This window comes from Epinephelus fuscoguttatus, linkage group LG17, assembly GCF_011397635.1.
Source record: "Epinephelus fuscoguttatus linkage group LG17, E.fuscoguttatus.final_Chr_v1".
Classification (NCBI taxonomy): Eukaryota; Metazoa; Chordata; class Actinopteri; order Perciformes; family Serranidae; genus Epinephelus; species Epinephelus fuscoguttatus.
Genome location: NC_064768.1, coordinates 3,146,597 through 3,169,164, shown reverse-complemented (window position 1 = coordinate 3,169,164; position 22,568 = coordinate 3,146,597). Strand labels below are relative to the sequence as shown.

The following is a 22,568-nucleotide window of genomic DNA, read 5'->3' as shown; positions in this document are numbered from 1 at the left end:
GTTGTTGTCACTCACAGCTCTGTCCAGGACTCGCTGTGTTTCCTCATCACCGGTGACACATGTAGAAGTCGGCACCTCGTTTATCGTCCACAGAACAATGTTGCACACTGACATTTTCAGAACAAAATAGAACAGGCTGCAGTGAGAGTCTCTCTCCATGGGATATTTAAAAATAGCAGGTTTGTGCATTTTAGTCCTTCTCAAGCAAGCGCAGGGGTTTAGTGTTGCCGTACCCCAGAGGAAGTATGCTCCATGAGGCTTTTTTTTATTCTCCAGGTGAGGATTAGAACATATGCAGTTCACATAATGTAGTCAAAACTAATATATATTTTTAAACTCTTGATAATCCACTCATTACTAATAAAAACTAATGGAATGGTCAAAGTTGTCATATTGAAATTTAAGGTGTGCTGATGGATTCATGTTGTCAGATCTTGCATTGAGTAACATTACAAGTAAGAGCACCTCCTTAAAAGTTTCTGGCAGTCCAGTGAATGAAGTTATTTTTTCTCAGACTACAGTTGCTGCGAGAGACTGCAAAACATCCTTTCATTTAATACGTATAGTTTACTGATGTATGAACAGAGGTTAGATGAAACCAACCACAACTCAGCCCTGAGCAGAGTGAGCCTCCTCTGTTGACCAATCAATGGACTGCAGTGTTTCTAGCTCCACCTTTTAGTACCAGATCTGTGTGCTAGGTACACCAGCAGAGGGGGGTCGGAACGGTTCCATTGGCACCATCCACAACTTTTCACAGTGGAAATGGAAAAAATGTGTACTGAACTGAACTGAACTGAACTGTAGCGTACTGCTCAGTGGAAACAGGGCTTAAGTGTCTGACAACATTGTAGAAAGGATCCTGACAGAGACAGATCTTTTTGTTAAAATGTTAGATCCTTTTTGTTTAACCAGAAACAGCTCCGAAATCGCCATCATTGAACCCATCAGACTCCATTCAAATATAGAGTAATTTTAGGGTGTATACAGTCAGCATATTTTCACATCTAAGTGGTTGAATTAAGAATTTCTTTCAACCAAACTACAGCTGGTGATTGTTGGAACAGTGAAGAGATAAACCAAGGCATTTCTGTGAGTTTTTTTGTTTGTTTGTTTTGTTTTTTGTTGTTATTGACTTTGAATGAAACGTGTTTTATGATGACAAAATCCATCATCATCAATTCATCATGGACACAGTGTTCTCTGAGTAAAGACAGTGAGGAGTGTTTAATGTCCCCTCCTCCTCAGACAGCAGCAGACAGTGATGGAAATGATGGTGGAGCGGTGCTGGATGTGACCTCTGAGTACAAGCTGACAAAGATAAATAAGGAAGAAAAAAAAAATAGTGTAATTAAATGTTTATTTTGGGCATGATTCACCCGGCTTCACCTCATCATGCTAGATTCTACATAAATCAGGACACAATAGAACAAAAAAGCGTGAGAGCAGAAACATGGAGGAAAGAGGCGATGAACATGTTATCAGTCACTTCATGATGGAAGAGTCAAACAGAGCAGAAATGCACGGTGGTCAGAGTGTCAGCACTCGCAGTGATAAATAGATTGAGGTCTTCCTGAGGGTGAAACAGCAGATCTATGTGTATTCATGAGGCCAAACGATAGGCCTCCTTTAGCCATTCAGGTAACATAGCTTCTGAACACACTGTTATCACCAACACAGCTGGCAGACTGACAGTGAATTATCATCAGAGAGCTATCAGCTCAGCTAACATACCAATGACGTTATCAGCATCATAATAACTGAGAGACGACGGTCAGTATACACGTTATCGTAGGATGCTAGCATGCTGGGCTTTTATAAGCTAGCATCTGTTCCATTAGCATCAGATTCTTCAAAACCGCAAACACTTTTGAGGTTTTCTGTCTTCATTCTAAGATGAACAAAAACACAATATTTTACAGAATAGTGACTTTTAACACTTAATCATATTTAACACAGTTTAATGAGTCTTTTGTCTCATTTTTTTTCCGTATACTAAATTCAATTGTAAGCTACACTGAAGGAGAAACAGAAGGATTTGCATTTGGTTTTTGCACCTTACTGCTAATCTTTATTGGTTATATTTTTGTTTAATTTGCACTTTTCACTGCAGCTGCTGCACAACAGTTTCCCCCAGGTTAAATAATCTAAATTATCTATTTTTTTTAGTGTCTACCTCCTATGCAGCAGACATAATCACGTAGGATACAGTGGTGTAAATATAGGCAGTTCAGGCAGAGCTCTTGCATCCGGGCCTGTAGACAGAGAGGGCCGTCTAACAGTGTATTGAGCAAAAATGTCCTTGTGCTCAAAGAGGAATTTATGTGTGTAGGACACTTTGAGATTTGTTTTCAAATGTAAAGTGTGTTATAAATAAAATGCATTATTATTATTATTATTATTATTATTATTATTATTATTATTATCATTATTTAGGGGGGTATATTGGCAGTAGGGCAGGAATTCCACGAGGGCCACAAGAAAAAAATATCTGCCCTAAGGCCAAAGTGGCCTTGATGACCCGCCCGCACCGCCCCAGGTGATTTTGCGGTTTTTTGTCTCTCTGTCCAGTCAACAGGGCTTTGACACCCGCGTCTTTTGAGAAAAAAAATGTGATGACATTTTGGATTCTTATTGGGCAACATCAAATGAGACGATGAGTACATCACCAGTGGTGAGCCTGGCATGAACCGGCCAACCAGGAGACTTCATCAAACGCCCGGGCAGGGATCGGTACCGAGACCCGGTATTAAACAACCCAAGGTAAATTTAATCAACACCGTAATAACAGTAAGCTCCGCCATTATCAGCATTACTTTTTAAAGTTTCGGTTTCATGTGTCATCATTCTGCAGCGGTGGGGCCGCGGTGCAGATGAAGGGAATATAACTTCAAGATTACTCTAGTTAAGGACAACTACGCTTGTTACTGTGGATAAGTGCGATAAAACCTCTGCCAGCCAAGCCAATACTTTATCAATACATGTGATCAGCATGTAGAAAGATATATTTCAACCCACTCTGTCCGCAGTCTCTCATTCAGAGCTATTATGGTTTATGATCGCGGTCGACACAAGCACATCGCGCTCACGGTACTAACAACAAAGTGTTAAAGACAAACTAAAATGAAAGCTGTCTGTATGTAGGCGAACACTTTATCTGAACATGTACCTGAGGCAGCCGACCTGCAGACAGTGAGTGTCCTCAGTAGAGGAGGGACAGAGAGCAGGATGAATGACTGATACTGATGTTTGTCTTCATGCTGAGATAACGTGACTTTCTTCACTCAGTATTGTGATGTCAGGAGGAATATTTATATTCCAGTGAGGTATTATTGAGTTTATATTGTGACTTTGTTGTTGTAAACATGACTGTTGCTGCCATGGACTGTATAAAACTATATCCTGTGTATCTGACCTACAAGGAAAGCATCAGGAGGTGGGGTGTGTGCATGTGTGTGTGTGGAGGAGAGGAGAGAGGGAGATGCTAGAAGAGAGATAGTGTTTGTTATGAGATACTGTTAATGTCACTTATTGTGCTTTTGTGCATTGATAGTTCTCTTTTAGTCTGTTTCTGCATCATGTTGAGGAGGGCCATGCCTGTATATTGTAGCATCCATTCACAATGAAGCTACGAGGCATAAACTCGTTTCGTTGCTCTTTATTCTGAAACTTAATACAGGCTACTGTGGGCCGTAGCCAATGCCAAAAGAACAAACCTGTCTGCTCCTAATGTGCTCTTAACATTAGCGGCTCACTTCAACATCTCCCGCTTCTCCGCCAACTACACACACACCCGAACTAGCAGAAACAACAACAGCCCTCCCTCTTAGAGCCTCTGCTAATCACAAGAGGCTATCTCACACAAATCACTGTCATAGGTAGCTGACATGACTGACAGGCTTCACAGCCTCTAAACACACACAACTTCACTGGCAATGAAACGTTCACTGACATCATGGAAAACTCAGTAACTGCAATAACAGACCTTTTAACTAGATGAACATAACATGTCTTACAGTGACAGCATAACAGTTAACACTACATGTCACGCAGTCCGTTACAATATGTATGCAAAAAAAAAAAAAAAAGTGGATCGGTTGCTCACTGCTAACAATGTGGCCCATCGACATCATCTGGTTTTGAAATGCGGCCCAGTTGAAATAGTAATTGAATAGCCCTGCTGTAGTCTGTTTGTTTGTTTGTTAGCTATCTAACAACACATCAAAAATAATTGTAAGCCAGTCTTGTTCAGTGAATCAGTTTATCATGTACACTCAAAAATATTTAGTTATATTAGTAATATATTTAGTAATATTTAAGATTATTTTGAAAACATATATATTAAAAACACATTAGGTTTATTAGTACTATGAAATAAATCACATTATTAGTTATTATACTCATTATTACTTGAGCTTGTTTTATTTATTCATTTCACAGATAGTCATACATCCTTAGTCCTTAAATTAAATTCATTATGGACGTGGACTTAAAATCATTGTTTTATTTTATGGCCTTGCTGCCCTGGCTTTTGGCCTTTGTGCCCTCAAAAAATTGACAACACGAAAGGCCAAGTGGCCTTGCCGAATGACGAAATTCCAGGCCTGATTGGCAGAAATGGGATATCTTTTTTTAAGGTATGCCGGTTAGACTGGCAGCAAGTCTGAGTAGCTCCTGTTTTTGAGTCATGTTTGAGTGTTTTTTTTTCCTTTTTTAATGATTGTTAAACTTTCCAATGTGATGAGTTAAGTTGTGTACACGAGGGATGATCTTCTGGCTCTGAGAAGAACCACTTACGGCAGTGGCGGCTGCTGGTCTTTCAAACAGGGGAAGCTTACAGAAGTTTACATCATAAAATTTGCCATATTGTAGCAAGGCAGTAACTTAAAAAAGGAACATTTAATTGAAGCAGTTTTTCAACCACACTCATGCCACAGAACCACAGCAAAACCTCAAAGATCTTCAGATGGGTTTAAACACTTGAACTGTGTCTACACCACCAGAACTGATTTTCTCTCAAAATAAGTTTCCCTGAAAGGAGCAGCACCTTAACACTGTCCCAGGTAACAGTGCTATATAGCAATATTCTCTGAACATTCTCAAATATTACTGAAACACACATTTATTATATGGGTCAAAGACCGTTTTGCAGAAAACGGTCTTTGACCCTGTCATACCAACTGCACACACACACAGCTACAGCTTTGTGATTCAACGAACAAACGAACTAACTAACGACACTAAACGGTACAAACTCAATAACGCAACGTTTATGTCTTTATTTACAGTGTGTGTTGTGTGTGTGTGTGTGTGTGTGTGTGTGTGTACTGTACAAACGGTGAAAATGAGCTATATTGCTTATGGAAATCAGGACCTCTGGACAGCACTCTGTCTGAAGACTCCACTCGCCGATCCAGTGTGTATTTCCAAAGCGCTGTCAATCACAAAGGGGTTCAGCCTTTTAGACAATTCCTCCAATCAGCATGCATACACCGAGCGTCCTCTCCTGCCTACCGCTCCATTAGGTCCCACGGAAGCTAAGCCTCCCTGGAAGTGACAATTTTGTCGCATTTATCCAATGACTGTCTGGCTTTACTGCATGAAAAAAACCTACCCAGTGCTGTCTCATAGGAATGTTTGGAAGCTCTGCATCCAGCGGGCTGACACAAGAATGTATGACAGGGAGGTCGCGTTTGAAAACTGGTGATAAACAGCTGGCGTTTGAACTTCATAGTCATGATGTTAAACGCATCCTAGTGCACGTTTAATGCAATTTAAATTCTTATTTTAATGTAAATTCAATAGTGCATATTTGACCATTTCATTCATTCATTCATCTTCTAACTGCTTCATCCTCTTGAGGGTCGCGGGGGGGCTGGAGCCTATCCCAGCTGACATTGGACGAGAGGCAGGGTACACCCTGGACAGGTCGCCAGACTATCACAGGGCTGACACATAGAGACAAACAACCATTCACGCTCACATTCACACCTATGGACAATTTAGAATTATCAATTAACCTAGTCCCCAATCTGCATGTCTTTGGACTGTGGGAGGAGAGAACCCACGCTGACACGGGGAGAACATGCAAACCTCGCACAGAAGGGCTCCCACGCCCGGGATCAAACCGGCAACCCTCTTGCTGTGAGGCGAGAGTGCTAACCACCACACCACCGTGCCGCCCTATTTGACCATTTCTTCTATGAAATTTTAGGGAAAGTTCAGCCTCCCTTGTTGTCTCAAAGCAATCGCCCCTGACTTACAGAGTTAGACACCCAATACCGGCTGAGCTGAGGAAGCTGTTCAGAGGCTGCAGAGCAGGAGCTAAGCTAAAGGCTAGGAGGTGGAGATACAAGCCATTCCTGCCGTCGGTCCTTATGGGGAATGTCAATTCACTATTCAAAAAGTGTTATTATAGCAATAGTTGTGATGGTCTTATGATAACAACAATAATAACAACAATAATAATAATAATTATAATTATAACAATCATAGTCATGATCAACAACAATAATAACTATTATCACAATCACTACAATAATGATATAATAATAATAATAATAGCAGTTATAATAATAATAGTACAAATAATAATGTGTGAGAGATCAATAAAAGAAAAAATAAATAAATTAATTAATTAATTAATTAATATAAGTGTGTGTGTGTGTGTGTGTGTGTGTGTGTGTTAAATTGTGATGTGTTTCGGGTTGATAGGAATGTGCACGGTAGCTACTAGCTCAGGCCCATCGAGGACAGGAATGGGGACCATCTTTCTGTGGAAACTGTTATTTTGTTGTTATTGTGAGCAGTGATATTTTTCCATAAAGATGTATTCTGAGAGAAGATTGGTCCAGTGGTTGATGTTTATTGAGTTTTTGGATTTCCAGTTTAAGAGAATTGTTTTCTTGGGGACAGAGAAATGAGCAAGCTCTTCTTGTATTTGTTTGCTATGGTGATTACTGAAGTGTCTCCTTGTAGGCAAAGCTGTGGGGATGAAGGGATTCTGCAGTCCAATATGGTGGAGAGATTTTCTGTGACAGAGTTCCAAAAAGAGTGAACCGGTTGACAAGCCCAGAGTGCGTGGAAGTAATTATCTGTTGTGCCTATTGTGCATTGTGAGCAAGTGTCTGTGGTTGCCAGTCCCATTTTATACATTTTATATTGAGTGATATGTGTTCGGTGGATAGTCTTTTTATTGGATTAACTGAAGGTTTGTATTGGATGTCACGGCAAATATGTTTTTGTTTATATCTGTCCAGAAGTCAGGTGATGGGGAGATGTTTAGATCTGTGTTCCAGTGGGCTAGTGGGAGTGTTCTGGAATCATCTGAGGCTAATATTAGTCTGTATATAACCTTTATTTATTCTCGATAGACATTGAGGTAACCCTCATTTTCGATGCTGTTGAGTTGACAAGCCATTAAAATACTGACAATGATTACACACAACAAAATACATTTAACAAGAAAGACAGTCATCTGAAACAATTACAATTAGAAACACAGTTATCTATGATTAAGGTCCTAAACTCTGTGAGTGAAGGGAGTGTGTCTAATTTCAGGATGTGTTGTAGTGCATTCCAAGAGCTAGGGGCATCATAACAAAAGGCAGTCTTACCAATACTTGTACGGACTCGAGGAACTTTGAGTAGCAGCAATTCAGCTGAACGGGTCATGTAAGTGCCTGAGTTCCACTCCAACAAAATTGCAATATACGGTGGTAATTTGCCTAGAAAGGCCTTAAAAATATATAAAAGCCAGTGCCTCTTGCGCCTTTACTCAAGAGAGGGCCAACCAATGTTTTCATACAGAACACAGTGGTGAGTATCGTATTTATCACCAGTAATAAATCTAAGGCTGAATGATAGACTGATTCCAGACGCTTCAAAGTTGAGGCAGCAGCATGCCTATAGATAATATCACCATAATCCATAACAGACATAAACACTGCTTCAATTATTACTCTTCTTGAGAGCACTGGGAAACAAGATTTGTTTCTGTACAGAAAGCCAATTTTTTGTCGCAACTTTAAAATAAGTTCATTAATATGATATTTGAATGAGAAATCCAATCAATATAGTTTTGAGGTTAGTTTATTTAGATTTGTAAATTCAATTATGTTGTCAATTATTTCAGAAGGTTCAAGTGGGTAATGATTTATGTTAATTTTTGATTTAAATATGGATTTAAGTTGTAAGTAATTTAAACATTGGTGTCTAGTAATCCTGTGGTTCTGTATGAGGTCCTTGAAGTCTATGAACCGATTGTTGTGAAAGAGATGGCGGAGATGTGTGATACCTTTTTGTGCCCCTGTCTGATAGTGAAGAGGATTGTTGTGGAGTCTGGGTTGTGCCAAATTGGTGTGTATTTACATGGTGCTGGAGTGGAGTTGAAGATCTTGATGACTTTCCACCAGGCTGTCAGAGTTGTGGAGATTATCGTGTTTTTGAAGCAGGGATGTCGTTTGATGGTTGTATTGAGGAAAGGTAGATCTGAGAGTGAAATGTTTTGGCAATAGTGCTGTTCTAAGTCTGACCATGAGGTATTGTGGTTGGTTTGGTGGATCCATTTGGCAATACATTGTGTTTGATTTGCAAGGTAGTAACAGTAAAAGTTTGGTGCATCCAGTCCGCCTTGAGATTTGCTTTTTTGCAAAGTAGATTGTATAATTTTTGTTTTTTTTATTTTTCCAGTAGAAATGAGTAATGAGAGAGTCGATAGATTTGAAACATTTTTCTGTTGGTATGATGGGCAGCATTGAGAGGAAGTAATTGATGTGGGGGAGTATTTTCATTTTGACAGTGGCTATTTGTCCTAAAAGAGATAATGGTAAATTCATCCAGCGCCGGAGATCATCTTCTACTGTTTTTAATAATGGGGTATAACTAAGATGAAACAACTCTGACAGCCTGGGGGAAATGTCAGTACCTTAGTATCTAATATTCCCAGTGCGAAGTGAAAGTGATAAGTTTTGTTCTTCAGAATCCCAAGCATCTTCTGGACTTGTTCCAGTTTATTGTGTAATTGGAGATTTTTGAGAAGGTGTTAATAAGATTAAAGGTTTCTTTTATTGAAGGTAGGTAATTGTAGGTACAATAAAATATCAATAAAATATCATCTGTGTAAAGGCTAATTTTGTGTTGGTGGTTTATGGTGTGAACTCCTTTGATGATATTGTTCTGACATACAGCAAGAGCAAGTGGTTCTATGAAGATTGCAAATAATGAAGGAGAGAGTGGGCATCCTCGCCTGGTCCCCCGGTGAAGTGTAAAACTGTGTGATGTAATTCCGTTTGTGGTGACAGTGGCCTTAGGTGAGGTGTATAGTGTTTTAATCAAATGGATGAACGACTCCCCAAAACCAAATCTATGCAATGTGTGTAATAAAAAAGTCCAGTTAACTTGATCGAATGCTTTTTCTGTATATAGTGATACGATTATTGTTTTGATTTGAGTTTGTTGTGAAAGATTAATGATATTCGGGGTTCAACGCTAAGGTTTTTTTTCACTTGCCCGGTCGGGCAAGTTGGTCAGAGATCTACTTGCCCGAAGTCAGTTTTTACTTGCCCTATAAAAACTGTTTAATTTAAGCTTCTATGAAATAACAAAGACTGCAGTTATTTTTATGTTATGTAATCTTTATTCACACTGTATTTATTAATTAAAACAACATATGTCATGTATTGTAGCTTAATTCCTACACAAATATGACACTGTCAGGGCTTAAAGTGAAAAATTTGTCAATCGTTCTCCGTCTATAATTTTGCGCCCTACTTGAGCCATGCCCACCTCTATTTATTTTTCACCCCTCTCTCCAGTTCTGCTGTATTAACACCGGGTTTAATATATTTTGCTTCCATCTCTCTGCCCTGCTCTACTCCACTTCAACACTACTACTAGCAGCAGAGGTGAAGCACACGCATGAAAAATAATTTTCACATGCGTGAAACTTTTTTGTATGCTTGCAAAGCACAGCCTGCTGGGATGTTTCTGTGTATCTACTGGCACCAGAAGGGCTCTTTAGGATTAAGTACATACAGTACATGTGTGCACAGTAATGAGCAGGTGAAATGTCTGTCTAGCTTACACATGAGGTGTCTCAAGATTTAGGAACATACAATTTTATTGAATATAATAAATAGTGCTGCACGATTTGATAAAAATGTGCGATTGCGATTATGGTGGACAATATTGCGATTTGCGATTGCGATTACAATATAATTACAATAAAATGTAATAAATAAATGGTATCATGAGTCTTTTTTGCTTGATTCCATGTTTTCCCTACATTATATTAGGGGGACACTGACCTGACATAGTTATTATTATGGACAGACAGTGTGTCAATGACCATCAACAGACTGAGCACAGTCAAACACGCTGCTCACACAGCAGCGCAGCACATCTGCAGATGAAAATTAGCCTGTATGGCTAAATTTGGCACATTTACGTGACTTAAGTGATTATGTTAATTAATGTGCACTGTCCCTTCTTAAATAAAATAAACATAAACACAAACTGTACACACAGCGGAGCGAGCCTGTGTTGCGTTCAGGCGTTGTCACGTAAATGACAAATTCCAGCACGCCATAGCACAACACAGCAGCATGTCAAGTGGGCCGAAACCGAGCAAAATTGCTCAATTTTTCATTTGTTATGGAGTCCATGATTTCCCTGTGACACTTACAAATGTTTGCTTAACTGTGCTTGGATGTTGTTTTATGAGGCTCTGGCAGCTTTCAGTTGTCTCTTTGTCTTTAACGTTACACGGCTCGGCTTTCTCTCGCATGCACTCTTCCTACTTTTCCCTGTGCTGTGTTGTCTCAAGTGTTGATATAGATTGGTTGTGTTGCCGCGGGACGTGGCGACTTTAACTTTTACACTTACACAGCACGTCTTTCTGTTCAACGTCGCCGTACCTGAATCCAAAGTATCGCCATGTAACAAACATTTTTTTCACCACCAACTCAGCCTGTTCATGGTCGAGCTCATGCTCTTCTCCAGCGTCTGTGTTGGTCACTGCTGCACGCCGGCTGCACGCACCAGGATAGCTTGTGGGCGTGATGTCAACAAACTCCACACACTACAGGAGAGGCAGTCACGTTCACAGACACACACGTTAACATTTATTTAGCCAATATTAAATCGCAAATCACAGCCTTTATGCGGTTATGTAATCGCACAGCCTGACATCGCGATTGCGATTAGATTAATCGTGCAGCACTAATAACAAAGTAAAAAGTCACTTGCTGCTGTTTTGTGCTATGACCTATTTAAGTATTGGAAGTTGTTATTTACGTGACAACGCCTGAACGCAACACAAGCTCATCATGAGTGCCGTACTGAGCTGCTGTGCGAGCAGCGTGTTTGTCTGTGCGTAACAGCAGTCTGTTGGTGGTTATTTACACACTGTCCATTTCAATAACTTTGTCAGCTGACAAACTGCACCGGGCTCGGGGTCAGGTTTGGTCAGGAAAATGCGGCCCGAGCCGCTCTAGCGTGCTCACCTGTGTGTGTGGCGGAACTCCGCCGTGCGCCTGCATCAGAGCAGAAGAGCACGTTTTAAAATACATTTATTTTATCAATTAGTTATTAACTTTTACTATTTTTAGCAACTTGCCCGATCGGGCAAGTGAGGTTGTTAGTTTACGTGCCCGACCGCGACCCGAGTTTTGCTTGCCCTGGGCAATCGGGCAATCCTTATTGTTGAGCCCTGATATTGAATAGTCTTCGTATTTTGTCAGAACCATGTCTTTTTTTAATAAAACCTGTCTGATCGGGGTGTATTAAGGTGGAGATAACTGTTTCTAATCTCATGGCTAGAGCTTTTGTGATGATTTTTAGGTCTGTGTTTATAAGTGATAATGGGCGGTAGCTGGAAAGTTGCGTTGGATCTTTATTGGGTTTGAGTAGAACTGATATAACGGATGTATTCATGTGTGGAGGAATTTGTGATGTATGTTGAATTTCTAATGTTAGTCTGTAAAATAGTGGGGATAGTATGTGCTGAAAGTGTTTATATCGGGTCCAGGTGAGTTATTGTTGGGCATCTGGAGTAGGGCTTTGTAGAGTTCATCTGATGTTAGTGGCTTGTCAAGTGTGTCTGTATCTTGTTTGGATAGTTTGGGTAGGTCCAGGTTATTAAAGAACGACTGTATCTCTGATGGGCCAGGGTCTGTATTTGAAGAATATAGGTTAGTGTAGAATGTGTTTTCAGAGTGTTTAATGTTGGGAATTATTGCTTTTTCTTTTTTACATTGTAGTTGACTAGCTAAGTATTTGCTTGATTTATTGTTATTTTCAAAATTATCGTATTTGAGTTGTATCAAAAATTGTGTTTTTTTGCTTGTGATTTCCTCTAACTGTAATTTGGTGCTGTGTTGCGCCTTTTTTATTTGTTCGTTGGGGTTGTTTGAACAGCTGTCTGTGAGTTGCTTAATTTTCTGTTCCAGATGTTTTTCTAGTTCCTGTTCCATTTTTTTCTTGTTTGTTGACTATGATATTATTTGTCCTCTAATTACCTCCTTGCTGGTTTCCCATAGAACTGATGATGAAATTTCTGGGGAGTCATTCAATTCCAAAAAGCATGCCCACTCTCTCTGTATGAAAGCAGTAAAATCAGAAGCCTTGTTTAATGAGATATTGAGGTGCCAGCAGGGAGAGTATTTGACAGCGGATTCAAAGTTTAAGGTGAGGGATACTGGTGCATGGTCAGTAATTACGATTGGATGTACAATAGGAGCCACTCAAAAGTTCCCCTTCCCAGCCAGCTGTCAGCCGGCTGCCTGTCAAATCCCAAGGGGTAGAGCCAGCTGCCGTGCTGGCTCTACCCCCCCTCGCTCTCCTATTTTAATTCTAGACATGCCCACTCGTTCAATTGCAGGGTATCGCCATGAGATGGCGCCTCTCTCACAAAAAACAGCCTGCAGTCATTCAGTTTATCAAACGTGGAAGCGTATCGTTTCTATAGCAACGACTCTTTTCAGGGGTGACTGTCTGCCTTTCCGAAACCTTGCCTCTTCGAATGTTAACTTCCATTATTCGGACTGGTGGTCCTTCACCTTTTTTTTCATAAGTCCCACCATTATGAAAATTCCTGCCTTTATTACTCGAAATGTCGGCCCTTTCTCTTTTTTCTAAAGGATCCGCATACCGAAGTTTGGATATTGTGGAATATGGCACAGCTACAGTGCTGCAGTGCAGACATTTCAGTCGCACACTGCGCGTGTCAGCAGCAGGCAGCAGTATAGAACTGGGCTTTTACTGATGCACTTTCTGAAGGCTATTTACTTGATTAGACTTTTATTTTCGTTAGGATATTATTTTTTTTCGTTATTGTATAATTGTTTTCAGTTAATCAGTGAGATCACATCTTCAAAAAATGTCTGAAAGAAAAGTAACCGAAAAGGTGAAGATTTCGTTTGTTTACAAGTTATTTTGAATTTGGAAACCTGGTTTGTTTACCTTTTTGTAATAAATTACGGAGCCCCGCAGTGGCCGTGAGAGGAAAAAATATACATCGTGCGCACGTTTTAATTAATTTGAATCCTTATTCATTCATTCAGTCATTCATTCTGCACTTGCTGCTTTGCATGAGATCGTTGTCAGCAAAAGGCAATTAACGGGGATATTGAGAGTTTTAGAGGATATTCTGCATGTAAAACTGTGTAATATCTTATATTATTTGTGTTCTTGTGAAGAAATCCTGCTGGCTCTGCGATGCCTTCCCAGTTCAATTACGCACGGCACAGGTGCTCGGATGCGCGTAAAAAATCCATGAATGAAGCAGCAGTCCTGTCCTTGTGTCCTGCGCACTGATGTGCGTGTTTTTTGTTTTTGAAAAGTTTTTAATTTTTTAATTTCAACTGAGGGTGCAGGCGACTTGCCTTATGATCTAAAACCAGCCACTGGCGACTGCATGAAAGGCATCTGTCAATAAGTCTCTCTCAACGTCTTGAATAGAATCTTGTACAGTAGCCTAACTGTATAGATCTGGTCAATACACAGTAGGCCCTAGACTTTATTTGTAGACTGAATAATAAGAAATTATAATCACAACTTTACAGGATTTGACAAGTAGCCGCAGTTTTCACATACAGTACAAAGACCCCTCTGTTTTGACGGCAGACATCCATCCATCCATCTTCTAACTGCTTCATCCTCTTGAGGGTCGCGGGGGGAGCTGGAGCCTATCCCAGCTGACATTGGGCGAGAGGCAGGGTACACCCTGGACAGGTCGCCAGACTATCGCAGGGCTGACACATAGAGACAAACAACCATTCACGCTCACATTCACACCTACGGACAATTTAGAGTTATCAATTCTGCATGTCTTTGGACTGTGGGAGGAAGCCGGAGTGCCCGGAGAGAACCCACGCTGACACGGGGAGAACATGCAAACTCCGCACAGAAGGGCTCCCATGCCCGGGATCGAACCGGCAACCCTCTTGCTGTGAGGCGAGAGTGCTAACCACCACACCACCGTGCCGCCCTGACGGCAGACAGTCTAGTCAAAATAAAAAAAAATAAAGCGGCCCAACGCAGTTGTTTTTGCTATTTTGGGCAAGAGAATAAAAACAATTATTAAAGGGGATGCTGAGCAGTAAGATCCGTTGTGTAATTAAAAGGGATAATGCACATTCAGCCGCACACTATGCTAACAGGCAGGGTACCCTCTGGTTTACAGGTATTGAATGTTGTCGGCTCATGTCGGCTGCCGGAATGTGTGCGCTGTGAGCTGCCCTTCCCCCTCCAACGCCAGTGATTTAGCATAACTATGCTCTAACCTTTTGTTTGCGTACTGGGTTATTTGGAATGTGGGGAGAGAGAGAAGACATTTCTACACTGAGTCATTTTAGGCTATATGGAGTTTTTCGATGATTTTGTGATTTTTCGTTTCGTAGCTTTATTAACTTAATTATTCTTATATTGTAAAATAAACACATTTAATCTTTGAAGTGACGTGACGAGAAGTTCTTGAATGTGTGTTGGAGCCAAGTGTCCCTGGCTTTCATGGATAAAAAGCCGACACACTAACATACAGCAGGAATTCCCTGAACTAATTTTTATGTTGGCTCTGACTGGGAGAAATCGAGTGTTTGTAGCCTATGTAATGATTCTTTTTTAATTTATTTTATTAATTCCTCCGCCCACCGTAGCAGTGGGCAGCGGTACCGATGCAGGTTACTGTATATAGTATCCTACAGTAAAGCCTTAAAAATCAACAGAGAACCAATCAATATTTTTACTGTCATGTCATTATAAGTTGAACTCAGGTTTGATAATGGGTAAAATAAAAAAATAAAAAAAAATAAAAGGTGGTCTTGCGCACTCCTGGCTCGCTGCTGTCTAACCAGAACGAGGTTCTGCAGGCATGGATGTCGGAACTATTTTCTGGATAAAGGATTTGATTTGAAGTTATTTTATAATAACATGCAGTTATAAGAGAACTAGAATGGATGAACACGGCATCTTTATTGTTAAGAAAATGAAACTTTGATAACTAAATCAAGCCATTTAAGGAACATAACAGCATCATTTGTAACCTTGAATGAAAAAAAGAAAAGTCTGAGCTCCTGACTTTAATGCATTTCCAAAAGTGGACCTTCTCTCCTGACCAACTGATGAAGATTTTAAGCCCTCTCTGCACAGAGATGCATTTATTTATAGTAAACACATTTTATAGTGAGCAGCATACATACGTCATATGTAAAGTTTGAATGAACGAGATGGACGCAATCAGAAAGGAAACGGAGGCTGCGCATTGATCCTTTTGCCCCTGTCTGCAGGGACGAACGGCAGCTTGCCTGATTTACTGAAAATAATTATACAATAACGAAAAAAATAATAGCCTAACAAAATATAAGTCAGTCAAGTGTGTTTGAGATCATCATGCACAAAGATCAGTTTGACGCCTTGAACAAATTTAATTCATTTTCGGACATTAAACATGAGAAGATTATTTCAAATGGACATTCTCATTTCGTAGAGCACTCAGCTTAAGCATTAATGAGTGTTACACGCCAGTAATATGAAGTTATTTACGTGTTTTGTGGTTAATTATACCGTGGATCCTTTCGCTCCTCTCATGTAATCCGTGCGTCCTGCATACAGCGGCGCACGGGACCGATGAGCAGCCCTCATTTCCTGTCAGATTGCATGTGACTCGTTCATCCAAACTTGGTCGGGATTTGTAGAGGACATATATATGCTGATCACTATAAAACGTGGTTACTATAAATAAATGCATCTCTGTGCAGAGAGGGAAATATATGCTGCCTGCGTCTGAGCAGGAGGCTACACAGTAGAGATGTGCGTCCTGACTGATGCACGGCTATCTCGCCATGTGGATCATTTTGGATTTATTTTGAGATATCTGATATTGATGCCTCCACCCTCCAGTACAGTGGAAGGCATTTCATTTGCGATGCTCACAACATTGGAAACATTTAACAGATTCAAAAGCAATACATCTTTTCAGAAACAGTGACCCAGTGTTATTAATTTTCTTTGGAAGTGCTTTCAGCTGAAGTCCCTATGACAAAAAATCTTGACAGTGAGGTCTGTGGATTATCCAGAGTACCAGGGACACTCTAATGCCAAAAACTAAGTAGTGAACCAACTGCATGTAGGTACAAGGTGTCAATGCATCTAGGTCCCTGCTCCAGCTGCAGGTAGCTCGTACGGATCGATGTTATTTATTTCTTGGATCTTCTCCAAATACATCAGTTTGAATCATGATAACACGGCAAAAAAATCACACAAAGCACGGTAAATGAGATGGAGTTTAATTAGTACACCGGTAAGGTAAGACAACACGTTTACATGTCGTTTTCTATATGTTCTCTGACATTAATCCTAACGATATGAGGCGGTCTTTGTGGAAAAAAAGCTTGTTTAGTGGACTAACTTTGCACTTGAAGGTTGCCCGTTCACTTACGTTTTAACAGGTCTGACGCTACGGCTGTATCTAGGGTAACGGCTAACATGCTAACTATTATCTGTATGTCACTAGTCACTTGAACCAAATTTAGGACGATAGGAGACGGGTTGAAATAAACCGAAATTTCCCTTTAAGTGTCTGTGTTATGTTGATGTAGGTGAGCCTCTATCAGAGTTGGGTCTGTGAGTACAGTATGGCTGGTTTGTGTGTGTGTGTGTGTGTGTGTGTGTGTGTGTGTGTGTGTGTGTGTGTGTGTGTACGTGTGTGTGTGCCCTTAAAGTCGATACAGTCTATCATATAAGTACAACATGAGTTGCAGAAGAGTTGTCCATCAATGTATAATTTGTCTACGACCAGGTAAGCTCGTTTACTGTTTTTTTCTGTTGTCCTTCAGGATCGGGTACAGTACTTTACGTCGTTCATTAATCTTGCGTGGAAACTGGTCATTAAGCCCGAATTTAGTTCCTTTCAGTTCTCTGCCTTTACTTCTGACGAGTTCCTTCTGCTAAAAAAGTCCAAACTTTGCGATGATTGCTCTGGGTCCTCTGAATGATGCCGTGCCGATGCGGTGTGCTCGATGTAAAGTTATGTTGTTTACTGTGTCCGGTGGGAGTTTGAGGTGGGTTTTCATGAAGGCTTTGAGTTTTGTGTCGGGGTTGTCTGGTGTGGTTTCTGGTATGCCGGAAAAGATCAGATTAGTGCACATGCTTTGCGATTGTAAGTCCAAAACTGTCTCTTTCATCATTTTGTTTTTTCTGGTGGCTGTGTCCATTCTTTCGGATAAGGTTTTAATGAATGACTGTAGCGAGTTGTTAACTTTATTGATGGAGAGGATGTGGTTGTGTGCAAATTCCATGCTAGCTTTCAGGTCTTTTATTTCATCGTGAAGTGGGATGGGAAGGTAGAGTTTTTTATTGATACTGTTAAGAATACTGACCTCGATCTCTGTGGTTTGTAGATCGTCTGTGTCGGTGGATGAATCTCGCTTGGTTTTTTTTGTTGGGTTGGGGTGTTCTGTTGTCCATGTTGTCCTGCTGGTTGTAGTAGTAGTGGTCAATGAAAGCCTCCAAGTCCGGTAAATCCTCCACTGTGGTGGTTATTGGTTCCACGTGTGATGAGTGGTACAAGCAAAAGTGTTGTCCTGTGGTTTTTGGTTTTAATTAGTCTGTTTTCTTTTAGTCCGTGGCTGATTTAATTTTGTGTTTACTGCTGAGGACAGGGTGCCACCATCTTGGTCTCTCCCCCTCACTGACTGCGTCTCACTCCAAGATCTGCTATCAGGATATTGAACTGTTGGCAGTTGGTCTTAGACGGTATTATATACCACTGGAGTTTTCACACATTGTCGCCATTATTGTTTACATTCCACTGCGGGCAGCAACGGCAGTGGCCTGTGATGTCATCCATGAAACTGTTGCCAAAATCCAGACCCAGCACCCTAGTGCATTCATTTCAATAAGGGGGATTTTAACAACACTTCTCTCTCCTCCCATCTGACAGGGTTTTTTCAGTATGTGGACTGTCCCACCAGGGAGAATAAGACACTAGATTTGTTTTATGGAAATGCCAAGGACACCTACAGTGCCTCTGCCCTACCACCGCTTAGCAGATCAGATCATAATCTGGTTCCTCTCCAGCCTACATAAAAACCCTGTGTATTGAAGTTGCCTGTTACCACTCACTCAGCCAGGAAGTGGTCCTCGGAGACCAGTGAGTCTCTCAGGGACTGTTTTGAATGTACACACTGGACTGTACTACTAGAGCCACAGGACAATAACATGGACATGGACAGGAGGGTGGACATTCTGACAGAATACACTTCTGTAGAGATACTGTGATGCCAGTAAAGATGTACGCTGCTTCCCCAATAATAAACCATGAGTTAACAATAATATCGAGCAGCTTAGTTCTTAACTTAAAATTTTAAAAAGTGTCAAGCTCACAAGGGATGAGTTTTTGTGTCAAGTGAACGTAAAGTTTTATTTTATTTTGACAATCCAATGCATCTGTGTAAACTTTACGTTGAAATTTTGTGTCATGTGGCCCATCATAACTACCACTGATAAGTCAAGTCAAACTTTATTTATAGAGCACAATTAAAAACAATCGCTGCAGGCACAAAACACTCAAACAGATGAATGCAGGGGCAAACAAAAGAAAACAATAAACTCAATAGAGAACAAATCGGAGCAAAGCAGAGGATGAGGCACAACAGAAAATGGAAGACGAGGAAGGTCTTCAGTGGCGGCAGAATGGTTTCTGTAGTCTGAGCAGTTTTTATTTGAATAGGTGAGCTGTTTCAGAGTTTTGGGGCAGCCACAGCAAAGGCTCAGTCATCACTGTTTTTGTGTCTACGTCTGGGGAAAAATCACTGACACTGCATCTGACAGCTGTGGTTTGAAAATAAGAGTTTGAATGCAATGCTGCCATCATTAGTCATACTTCTCCTGTTATTATACACATATAAGTATTATCACACATGTATACTGCCAGATATTAATATATACTTTCAACATATTGTACCACAATAGACAGAACTATAACTATAACATTATTATTTTCATTAATGTTCTTGTAAGCTACTGTCATTACCGTCTGTCCTGCATCTCTCACTGTCTCTGTCTCTGTCTGTCTCTCTGTCTCTCTTTCTGTCTCTCTTTCTGTCTTATTGTGTCATACGGATTACTGTTAATTTATTATGCTGATCTGTTCTGTACGACATCTATTGCACGTCTGTCCGTCCTGGAAGAGGGATCCCTCCTCAGTTGCTCTTCCTGAGGTTTCTACCGTTTTTTTTTTCCCCGTTAAAGGGGTTTTTTTGGGGAGTTTTTCCTTATCTGCTGCGAGGGTCCAAAGGACAGAGGGATGTCGTATGCTGTAAAGCCCTGTGAGGCAAATTGTGATTTGTGATATTGGGCTTTATAAATAAAATTGATTGAGTTGAAGAATTTTATTTATTTGTTTATTTTTATTATTTTATTTTATTTTTTATTTTACCAGTATTTTGCTGTACATGTTGCTACTTTAACATAAGATAAGCCTGAAAATGACCATCGTGTCATTTTATGCTGCCTCTAAATGATTGATCCCTATATTATCATAAGTATGTGTGTGAAGTGTGTGTGAGATTTGATTGGTGATATCTGTTTACATTTTGTGTCTGAGAATCTTTCAGTAGAACAGAAAGCAGCTCTAACTTTATGACTTTATGTTGCTGCCAGATTTGTGTCAGACTGAGACAAAAAGGCTCAGACTCTTTATACTTCAAATCTGTTCCATCATCATCATCATCATCATCATCATCACTGTCAGTGTATTTATTATTAGCTGAGGTACATTAACATGCAGTGAGTCTCTGCTCAACACTGACTGACACCAGCTGATCAGCAGCATCGTCATCCTCTCTGCTGACACACTGAATAATCCTTAATTTCCTTTGGGATGAATAAAGTATCTATCTATCTATCTATCTATCACTTTTTATATTTCCTCATGTTATGTATGGGTTTTTGTTATTCCTTAATCTTAAACATATATTGAATCATTTCCCTCTCTGCTGTCAGATGACGTCCTTGGAGCAGGTCGGAGAGGAGGTGGTCGGTCAGGCTCGCTGTCCCTTTGAGTCTGGTCAGTCCAACGTTGGACTGTTTGCAGGTGAGTCCAAAGTCACTTTAGAAAATCACTTATAACCAATGACTGGGCTCTGTCATGCTACAGACATACTGTCACATTTATTTATATAAATAATTACTGAGGTTCAAAAATGTATTTGTATTGTATACAAAAATTGTATTTGTGATATCAATAATTTATATAATAAAAAAGCTGATACTTGGCACTGTGTGACGATACAATTCTGCCACACAAAAATACCACCATACTATGTTGTATTGATTTTTTCCCCCGATCCTTAATTTTATATATATATATATATATATATATATATATATATATATATATATTGATATATATATATTGATACTGATATGAAGAACACCTGAAAAAAAAACTTTGAAAAACTTTGAGAAACAGTTGCGAATATGAGCGAGAAAAATCTCAATTTCCGAAGTGGCAAAGCTGACAAGTCGGAAGCAGGTGACATCTCGTGTCATCTCTTCAGCCAGATATATTTATGTTCGGAAGCTGATGCTACATATGTTTGTGGGGACTTTAATAGCAGAGTGTGTGCACTAGATGATTATTTAAAAGAAACTGATGACGTGCCAATAAGAACCCCATTAGATATATGCATTAACAAACATGGTGAATCATTAATTGGATTTCTGAGGGACTCTAAACTGTGTATTGTTAATGGAAGAATTTGTCCCCTTAGTGATAATTTTACCTCTGTCTCAACTAAAGGGAGAGCGGTGGTTGACTGGTACCACATAACTGTTTACAGAACTGTATTTCTTTTGAGGTGATCACCCCAAGTCAATTGGCAGATAATGCAGGTTGTATAAATTTAATTGGAGGTTGTTGTGGACTTCCCGATCACTCTGTGTTATTTTTAAAACTTCATGCAGGACGTGTAATGGGTCAACTTGAGACAGGGCCACAAATCAATCAGTTTTATGTTAAAGGGAAGGTGTGTAGGAAATTACCCCAAAACTTTTTCGGCCCAGAAGCACAACAATCTTTATCAGTATAGACAGAGAGGGTACAGAGATCAAAAGGAATTGGACAAGTGGTATGAAGATTTCTGTAAATTAATTCATGATGAAGTGGAAAAAGAACCCCAAATACTCAAGAAAACCATACTGGAATGAAGAGTTAGAATATCTATGGCAGTCTATGCATAAAGCAGAACACTCATTTCTGAAATGCAAAGGTACCCAGTCTGATAAAAAGGGCCTTTTAAAAGTCTTTAAAGAATGTCAGTACATATTTGACAAGCCATACAGAAAGTATAAAAGATGTTATCAAAGAGGACATGTATTGCACATTGAAAGGATTCAAACTTCTAACCCACAACTTTTCTGGAAAGAAAATAATAAACTGGGCCCAAAAAGGATAAAGAGAATTCCTGTGGAGGTCCTGGGAAATGATGGTAACTAGATTACAGCATTATTCCAAGTTATTAAGAAATGGGAAGCAGACTTTAAAGGATTGTTCCATGATGGTTCATCAAATAATGATGATACATTTTATCAGGAAATATGTTCTGTGAAAGCGATGCAGGAGGGTGAGATGGCAAATGAAATTCATACCAGTAATGAAGACCTTAACCATGAGTTGACTACGGAAGAAGTTCAGTTGGCTATTAAAAAAGTAGGAAAAGCCACAGCCATAGAAAATTTACCAAATGAAGTCCTGAAATTCCCAATGCTCTCTCACACTCTGCATGGCTTATTTATAAAATGTTTTGAAACAGGTAAAATACCCTCTGTGTGGCTTAGATCTATCAAAACCCTGATTCCTAAATCTCAAAGCGATGACCCAAGGGTGCCTCTTAATTATAGAGGGATTAGTTTGTTTAGCACTGTTTACGCATTATACTCCTCCATACTTAATATTAGACTTATGTCATATCTTGAGAAGAGACAACTCCTTGTAGATGAACAAAATGGATTCCGTAAAGACAGGGCTTGTCTGGATCATCTCTATACTTTGAGCTTGATAGTAAGGG

The 22,568-nt window shown here is 39.9% G+C and overlaps 1 protein-coding gene across 2 annotated transcripts in view; it reads left to right on the top strand.

Moving 5' to 3' along the window:
* LOC125904249 (semaphorin-6D-like) overlaps nt 1-22,568 on the top strand; it is a 514,236-nt gene that overhangs the window by 281,768 nt on the left and 209,900 nt on the right. For both annotated transcript variants that reach the window (XM_049601535.1, XM_049601534.1), the window contains exon 9: nt 20,503-20,593. In XM_049601535.1, coding sequence (XP_049457492.1) covers nt 20,503-20,593 — 91 coding nt within the window. The remainder of the gene's footprint in view (nt 1-20,502; nt 20,594-22,568) is intronic.